Source organism: Humulus lupulus, chromosome 9 (assembly GCF_963169125.1).
Source record: "Humulus lupulus chromosome 9, drHumLupu1.1, whole genome shotgun sequence".
NCBI classification, from domain to species: domain Eukaryota; kingdom Viridiplantae; phylum Streptophyta; class Magnoliopsida; order Rosales; family Cannabaceae; genus Humulus; species Humulus lupulus.
In genome coordinates, this window is record NC_084801.1 from 157285373 (window position 1) to 157294658 (window position 9286).

Genomic DNA, 9286 nt, shown 5'->3' on the forward strand with positions numbered 1-9286 from the left:
ATAATATTACTAGTATCAATGTTAGCGGTGAATGGTATAAAGATGAACCGTTCATACTAGCTAGTCAAGCAAAACAAGTATTCTACATCGATGATCTCGTTAGAGGACGAGATTGGAAAGTTGTCCAAGAAGTGAATCATCGGCAAGTTTGGGACTTTCCAGATGCTTCAGATATGATTGCTGATGTTGATGTTGTACATGACACCAACTCATCGAATTTTGTTTTGACTGTGGATCTCGGAGAGTTGGTTGTTCAGCAATCTGATGTACCAGCGACTCAAGTCAACATGGCCCATCGACCTTCTTTAGTTGTTCAAGAAGATGATGGATTTATTAATGACAATGAAGATGATATGGCAGACAGTGTAGAAGAAGCAGAAGATGAGGATGAATTAATTGTCGACCTTAGTGATGATAATACTGATGATGTGTGCCCGATAGATGTTGATGTAATTAGTGAGGATAGTGACTATTCTACTTAGTTTTGTATCTAGTGTTCAATGTATTATACATATTGAGAAATAAAAAGTTCGTTTCCAAATAGCATGTTTCAAATTACCTAATCAATTGAAATAATACTCAATAAATTAATTATAAATAATAATTAAATATTAAAATAGATAGGTTAAATTACTGTCGTGTTAGTAGATGTCAGCAGATGTGGCTAGAGCTCACGGTGGAGACGCTGGCGGTGATCCTCCACCGGATCCTACTAGGATCCCGACTGCATGCGACTCAGGTAATTTTTTTGTTATTTTATTTACACATGTTTATCATGTATATACTAATATTCTATGTATTATTAATAAAAAAAATACAGGAATCCCAATTAAGAGAAAGGGTCGTGGCGCAGCTATTGGAAAAGATCTAGAGGAGAGGCGGCGTAAAAATGGAAAACCACTGGAAGTAACGTTTTGCCCACGAACGTACAAGGTTGTTGGAATCGAGCACGCTGCTTTTGTCCGCCTTGTGGGAACCCAAATTAAAACGAAAGTTCCCGGACATTACGGTTCATGGGAATTAGTGCCTCAACAATACAAGGATCAGGTCCTTGCCATAATTCAGGTAAAAATAGTATTAAATATATTTTTTTAAAATTTGTCTTTAATATAGTACATATATTATTAATATGTTTAATTTTCAATTTAGTACTATTATCAAATAGCGGGCCGCGAGGATTTCTTAAAGTGTTTAAATGGTATCGATCGAGAGATGAAAGACCGATACCGCAATAGGAAAATACTAAGACACGAACACTTTGAGAAATACTACAATGGACCGGAGGATTGGGATAAGGTTCTAAACAACCCAACCAATGATGTTAACAAGGAGGAGTGGAAGCAGATTTGTCAGTTATTTACAAGTCCACAATTTATTGCGCGCTCCATAAAGAATAAGGAAAATCGGAAGAAACAAAAGTATTCTACAACACAGGGTACAAAATCGCTGGCAGCCGTCCGTTTTGAAAAAGTAAGTAAAAGATAAAATATTATCAAAATTATGTTATTTTAAATTATATGTTCTCTAACATTTTGGTTATATTTTTTAGACGAACCCGGACCTTATTGAGTCATGGAAGGATTATCATTGGAAGAAATCAAAAAATGATTTCGTGAACGATGATGCTCGCCAAGATTATGTAAGTTTGAATTATATTTTTTAATATTAATAGAGTTATATTTAATGTTAGTGTCTAACATTTTTTGAAAACAGGAAAAACTGAAGGTTGATTTTGAGTTACGAACTCAGCAAACATCCACTGATGCTTCTAATAATGATAGTCCGTCATCAGTTGATCAGGAGGAGATGCTACAAAAAGTATTAGGCCAAAGGCGTGGACATGAGCGAGGAGTGGGCCGCAAATTGAAGGGGTCGGGGTCGGGGTCGAGGTCATCATCTACCCAACACTCTCACTTCAGCGAGTCTCAAGTTCCTCCTCATCATTCAAGAGAATATATAGAAAATTTGGAGAATAATTTACAGAAATTGACTGATCAAGTTAATTTCTTAACTCAATATTTTGTACCTCCATTTCGTCCACCAAACGTTCAGATGCCGCATGTGCCTGATAGTGACAATACTTCTAGGGCTTCGTCTTCTCAACCTCCAGCTCCAACTCATCCTTCTATGTACGGGGCAGCGCCGTCTTATCATATGGTACCTCCATATATGTACGGAACAACACCTTATCCGTGTCCGATTCCACCGTCCTCCCAGCCATCGTATCCCTACATGTATGGAGCTGGATCGTCCACATTACCTCCCCAATATCCTTGGCCGATGCCGCCACCGCCACCCCCACCGCAGCAATCACAACCACCGCAACAACCACAACAAGAAGACAATAGGGAGGAGGACGAGGCAACTGACTTAGGAGACTAAGTTTATATTTTTATTAATTATTGTTTAATTTTATAAATATTTGTTATGTTAATGTATTATGAATATTTATAATTGTTATTTTAATATACTAATTTGAATATTTAATATAATATTTTTATATTTAATTAATTAAATTTTAAATAAATATTTCGATAAATAATTATTTAAAATTTTATTTAATTAATTTTATTATTTTTTTATAAATAGAGTAGTATTAGGGGCGACATTGTCGCCCCTGGTAATATGTTACGTGTACAATTTGGGGCGACAGAATATAGTATTAGGGGCGACTTGTCGCCCCTAATAATATTTAATTAATTAATTTTATTATTTTTTTATAAATAAAGTAGTATTAGGGGCGACATTGTCGCCCCTGATAATATGCCACGTGTACTATTTGGGGCGACATAGTAAACTATTAGGGGCGACATGTCGCCCCTAATACTTAATTATTAGGGGCGACTAATTGAGTATTAGGGGCGATATATCGAAAAAATATTTCAAAATTTTTAAATTTTTGTGGCGAAATTTCAACTTTTAGGGGCGACTATGTCGCCCCTAATATTTGAATATCAAGGGCGACCCTATAGTCGCCCCTAATGTACCCTTCAGGGATATTTTTCTACGGGCGACCAATCAGGGGCGACAAGTCGCCCCTGATCTGTATTAGGGGCGACTTTTTGGGTTATTAGGGGCGACATGAGTCGCCCCTAAAAGTCATTTTTGTTGTAGTGGGGAGAAGACACCTGGGTGTTGGCAAAGGGGGTCATCCCGTGAACTTTTTACCCATCATGTCACTTCTGTGGCACTTATGATTAATTCCTAAAACCTGACAATGAAGTGTTGTCTAATCAATAGGTAAGGGGGATAATGGGCCGCATGGCCCAAACCAGTCGTGGGGTGCCTGAACACGTACGTTTATGCTGCGTGTCTGAGAATTCAGGAATGGAGTAGACACGTGATGTTTGATATGCGCACGTTTACATTGCGTGGTTGACTTTATAAAGGGTCGGAGGTGTCAGCTTTAGGTCGTACCTCGACCTTGATGTAGTCCCAGCTCGGGGTGTCCACACTGTTGACCCGATGCCTTCGAGTATTCTTACTAAACCTTTGACTACCTCGAGCTAAAGAGGTAGAGACTCGTAACAGCAGCTCCGGGTAGGTGGCTTCCACGTGGCTGATAGGATTATGCCCTTTTCCAGCTCGCTAATAACCCGTGGATGTTTAGGGTGTACAATGTCATTGCATCTGAACAGATTTTGAACACGATTGTCGAATGAACTCCCTTGAGTGGCTACAATATTAGGATTGACAAATAAAAACTTATTTTGGCGACCTTTTTGTACCACATATCTGTAAATGAACCTAATACAAAAATATGAAAATTGTTATATGATTGAATAAATAAAATTAGAAAATTAAATGAACGAACTTTGTGAGATATATACCTCATGTAGCTAACGACCACTGCTTGTCTAATCTTCTCCTTTCGAGCAAACTGAAGTATGTCATCCTTAAATATATAACAGTGAGACATATCCTAATCAAAAACTTCAGACTCTATGCCTAGATTGACACACTCGCCATCAGCCCAATGAGATACGATATTTTGTAATCGCTCCAATGGAGTGTGGGGAAATTGTGTTGGAGGAGTTTATGGTCGTCTTCTTTCTCGTGGTTATTGTGTTGATAGAGCTTTTGGTAATTGTGATCTGGTCCTACTTGTAGAGGAAGCCTGTATACAACAATATCAACAATTAAAAAAAAATGCAAACAAATAAATATAGAATTGTAAAGATAATTATGTAAAAATTTGGCATCACCTCATGAAATGACCAAATCCTTAGGCCACGCTATTGGCGTCCCAATGGCTTGAGAAACTATGTACATGTCCAAATCAGAATACGCAAATGGGAGAGGACAGGTTGGCTTAATAACGCTAGTAATCATAACTTGGTAGTTGTTGCCTGCCTCTCTTTCAATGAGTTTACCTAATGCAACAACGTTTGAAACCGAACCAATTGCTAATTGGCATGCTCGGCCCTGCGCAAGAAACATATTATATACAAATAAGCATGTTGAAACAGTAAAGAAATTTATTTGGTTTCAGAATATTCAAGAAAGTTTAATTACCTCTTGCAAAAGCAGTTGTAGTGCAATAATTTGTTCTTCTGCTTGAGGAACTAGTGGGTCAGGAGTATAGTAGGATGCATGCGCTGGCGGCACTGGTGGGTCGGGCACATAGTATGGTGCTGGTGGGACTCCAACGTTGGATCCCGACCCACTCTGTTGGGCTATGAATTTTCTCAAGAGCTCATCTTATTGCTGAAGGCGCTCTTCTAGACGTTGTGCTTGTTGACGATGCTCTTCTTCTTGTTTTCGAAATCTTTCTTCAAACACCTTTCTAATGTCATCATTCGAAGAAGTGGCTTTCGATTTATTTTTCGTTGAGGTAGGTGTTGGAGTATTTCAGTATACTGTGCGGGACACACCATTTCCTCCAGCCCTAACACATCCTCGGGGCTCAGGAGTGCCCAACGCCCTCGTCAACACATCATCTGGGCCATCAGGTGCCCATTTACCCTCAGCTTGGAGTTGTCGGTATTGATCATTTGAAACAATATTGACATAAAGTTATATATAGAAGGTAATATATAATTTGATATATCAACATTATTAAATATGAAAACTTACAATATTTTTTTGAATCTCAGAGGCCTCTCCAACTAGCTCTCCTTTTGCATTCCGACGACCCATGCTCCGCAAGTCTGCCATGTCAAGTTCAGTCAGACTTTTCCCACTTTGTTCCATTAACATCTCTTCAATACGCACATAGCCTCCTCTAGAGAGGTTGAGATTGTATTTATTCAATGCTCGATAATTTTGCATCTCTTCTCTCTTTCTACGCCACTCGGGAGTTAATCTTGAATTCACAAACTTTAACCATTCATCTGGAGTTATGACATTCTCAAATCCAAGTGGAATAGCTGGCGGGAACTCATTTGGGAATTTTTTTCATAGCGTCATACACGTGTACCCTTGTGAGATTAGTCTTCCAATTTCGGAAGTACTTTCCTGCATCCATCAACATTTGTTTCTTTTGTTTGGGGTCCAAATCATAAGTTTTCTGCAAGTTTGAAAGTAATAAGAATCATATTATCAAAACAATATATATTTTAAAAACATTAAATGAATTATAATTAATAAAATCATACCTTCATTGTATCCCATATTATATTTTTATCCACCATACTAACATCGTTCCAAGTGTTAGTGTTGATGGACACAGTGGCTCGAACAATAGCTCCAAGTTGTGATGAAACATTGCTTCTAGTCTCACCAACTATTTGACCATACTCGTTGTATTCAACAGGTGTAAGATGTTCTTCACTCCTTTTTTTGGTGTTTTTAGATATCCATGTACGTCCTCTCGCAGTTTTTTGTTCTTGTTCCACTGGCTGAGAGTGAGGGCGATGCTCCCCCTCATCAGAACTACCACCAAAAGGAACACCCTCCATCTGTAAAACATAAATATAATTATTATAACAATTTTGGAACCTCATAATCATAAAAAAAAAATTATACAAACATTTGAATTAAAGATCAAACAAAAAGATTAAACAAAAATATGAAACTAAAAATTTCACATATCATAAACATATCAAACTCATTAAATGGTACCTCAAGACCCATTATCATCAACCCATAATCCTTCACCGTTTTCACGGAAACAAATACAATCATCATCAACTTCATCATTATCTTCTAGTGCGGTGAATGTGACAAATTCTTCTTCGAGAGGTATATCATATAAATCACAATCTTTAATGTTCCATTCTCTTATTTGCGTTGGAAGAACAATTGACCATTGGTTGTCTGAAGGATCATTCACATAAAATACTTGTTTGGCTTGTGAAGCTAATATAAATCGGTCAGATTTGTGCCCAATTCGTTTTAGATTAACTAATGTGAAATCATAATCTTCATATATTATGCCGCTGTCACTTTTCACCCAATCACAAAAGAAAACAGGTACTCGAGTTGTGATATAATCTAACTCCCAAAATTCATTAACTACTCCATAAAAAGTCATATCACATTCAACTAGATTTTTATCTTTTGCACTAGAGACTTGCACAGTTTTAGCAACAAGGCTAACACCACTGTTTTGTGTGTTTCTGTTGTTATTGCGCTCCTTAGTATTAAATAGAGTACCGTTAATCATGTATGATGAAAACTTGATGACATTAACAGAAGGTCCTCGAGAAATCCACTTAGCGATGTTTTAAACCTTATTTGATGTGTTTTGTAATTCTGCCACAACCTATTAAATCAACATACCAAAAACAAATCACTAAAAACAACCAACCATGTCATCTGGTAATTACCAATTAATGACAACTTTCCATAATCAACACAATTTACCTTTTGTTCTATCCAACTACTAAAAGTTTGATAATGTTTTTCTTGTAACCATTTTGAGTTCCTTGAATTGGATGGAAATTTGGTCTTTATCCAATTAAAATGTTTCCTTCAATTATACATATGTTGTTAAACAACTGAACATACAAAATTACACAACTTAAACTAAATGTATTATATGAATATAACTCACTCAATATAAGGTTGAATTTCATTTATATTCTGCAACAAAAGACGATGCGCTTCATCTAGCATATCTCAATTTACTGTGCATACAACGCTACCACGACGACTCTAAATCTCAACATTTTCAACATCATTTAACCCAATTCTTTGTACACCAGTCAGGTATTCAGACCAAAATCCAACTGCCTCTTCTGCAATATAGCATTCAACGATGCATCCTTCTAGCCGACTTTTATTCCTAACATACCCCTTAAGAATCTTCATATATCGCTCAAATGGATACATCCATCTTAAATAAACGGGACCACAATATCTTAGTTCTCTAACCAAGTGAACTGTCAGATGGATCATTATATCAAAAAATGCCAACAGGAAATATTTCTCCAACTTACACAATAGCTCAACAATTTCATCTCTTAATTTAGGTAACTCAAGTGGATCAATCACCTTACAACACAATGACTTGAGAAGCAAGCATAACCTTCTGATTGTTGGGTTTTATGCCCTTAATAAAACCATATTTCTTATGTAAAACGTTATTATTATCAATAAAAGAAGTAGAAATCATTTTGTTTATTCAATTGCATTGTTCGTTTGTTTTATTACATGTTTATTCAATTAATACAAACATTCATAAAATCCTGAACATATGGATAGTTACAATTATGGTGACTAGGTCACAGTGGATTATAGTTGTAATTATATGTTCAAAAGAACAAGTCCTAGATTAGATCAGTGCATTGGATTTTCACTGATTAGGAAATCTACGATATGATCTACTTACACATTAGGAGTGTGATGTCTTGTCCAAGGCATTGACCAAGTAGATATGATCGGATGTATTTGGTTACATCGGACTAGGACCGATATTGATTATTGATATTGACAAATAAGTATCGTTGTTATCGAATCTAATCAATATCACAACTTTGACCATAGGTTAAGTCGATCTTAATTCTGAGTGATAATATTCTGCTAATTATATTATTTAAATCTTTTGACTTGTTCGTTACCAGCTTACCCTACGGTCTAGCCCATACTTACATCTTGGAGATTTAGTAATGTAATTGAGTGGGAGTATTATTCATAGATATGAAATCTATAACTTCTGTATGAGAAGTGAAAAGATGATTTCCTTAATTACTTTGTTCAAAAGGTTAAATGATTGAGATCTCATTTCTGTGATTAAGTTCACGGAAATATCATTTATAAGGAACTTAGTGGGAGTTAAGGATAAAATACTGATGAGGGGTAAAACGGTAAATTTCACCCAACTTGTTAGTAAGTCGTCGATAGATGATTGACTAACTGTAATGGTTATAACAATGGATAACGTATTTATGGTTTGGAAAATACGTTCTATGAATTCAAGAGTTCAATTCCAAGTCTATAGTAGAGTCACAAGGAATTAATAAGGTAGTGAAATTATTCGTAAATAAATTCACGGTCATTTATTGGAGCTTGATTTCATGGATCCATGGTCCTCGCATCACCTTTGAGTAAATCATCTAGAATGTCTCAATTAATTGATTTAATTATCAATTAGGATTTTTTAAAGTTGACTAGGTCAATTTTTGAAAAATTTATAGAGATATGAGATTTAGATAATAAAAGAGAATCTTTGGGTAAATTTATTAATATTGATAAATTTTTTTTCAATATGAATAAATTAAATTAAATTAAGTTTCAAATTATAATTAGTTAATTTGAATAAAGATTTAATTAATTAATTAAAATAAATAAATAAAATGTTTTGAATTTAGGCTCAATTAGGATTTAAATTCAAAATAAAGGTATTGGGCCCAAGTCCATTTATGGGAGCCTAAGGCTTATATCTTTTTGTTTATTATTTTAATTAATTCAAATTTTAAATTTAAATTTAAATTTAAATAAAGCACATTAAGTTGTCTATATAAGGAATATGATATCTAGGATTTTCATAAGCCAGTCTCAGTTGATGATTTTCATAAGCCAGTCTCAGTTGATTCATTGGGTAAGTGAAAACCTAGACAATCTAATCCTTTCTTAGCCACAATCTCTTCTTCTTTTCTAGATCTCTATCTCATGTGTTGAGAACCAGCCCACACTAGTTCTAGGTTGATCAAAGGCTTGGTGAGGAAGACTGTGTTGCTGATCAAGTTCAATCTCTTAATAATACTCTGCTACAGAAAGGAATCAAGGGTTAGAGAGATTGAAGGAAGGAGTTGTTCCAGTTCCGCTACGTATTCGTAAGTTTCTACATCATTGTGTTTATGTTAATTTACGAATCTAATGTTCATATGTATGTCATGTTATT

General features: G+C 35.5%; 1 protein-coding gene across 1 annotated transcript; it reads left to right on the plus strand.

Moving 5' to 3' along the window:
• The first annotated feature begins 615 nt into the window (after positions 1-615).
• LOC133800763 (uncharacterized) lies at positions 616-1704 on the plus strand. The gene is made up of 4 exons (XM_062238816.1): positions 616-739; positions 821-1065; positions 1150-1470; positions 1550-1704. The coding sequence occupies exons 1-4, from the start codon at positions 649-651 to the stop codon at positions 1661-1663; spliced, it is 771 nt and encodes a 256-aa protein (XP_062094800.1). The 5' UTR covers positions 616-648; the 3' UTR covers positions 1664-1704.
• Positions 1705-9286: the final 7582 nt, after the last annotated feature.

Excerpts from the sequence above, each read along its gene's own strand:
- LOC133800763 (XM_062238816.1), top strand. The coding sequence starts at position 649 with ATGTCAGCAGATGTGGCTAGAGCTCACGGTGGAGACGCTGGCGGTGAT. Across the intron at positions 740-820 it reads CCCGACTGCATGCGACTCAG|GAATCCCAATTAAGAGAAAG; the intron begins GTAATTTTTTTG and ends AAAAAAATACAG. Across the intron at positions 1,066-1,149 it reads AGGTCCTTGCCATAATTCAG|TACTATTATCAAATAGCGGG; the intron begins GTAAAAATAGTA and ends TTTTCAATTTAG.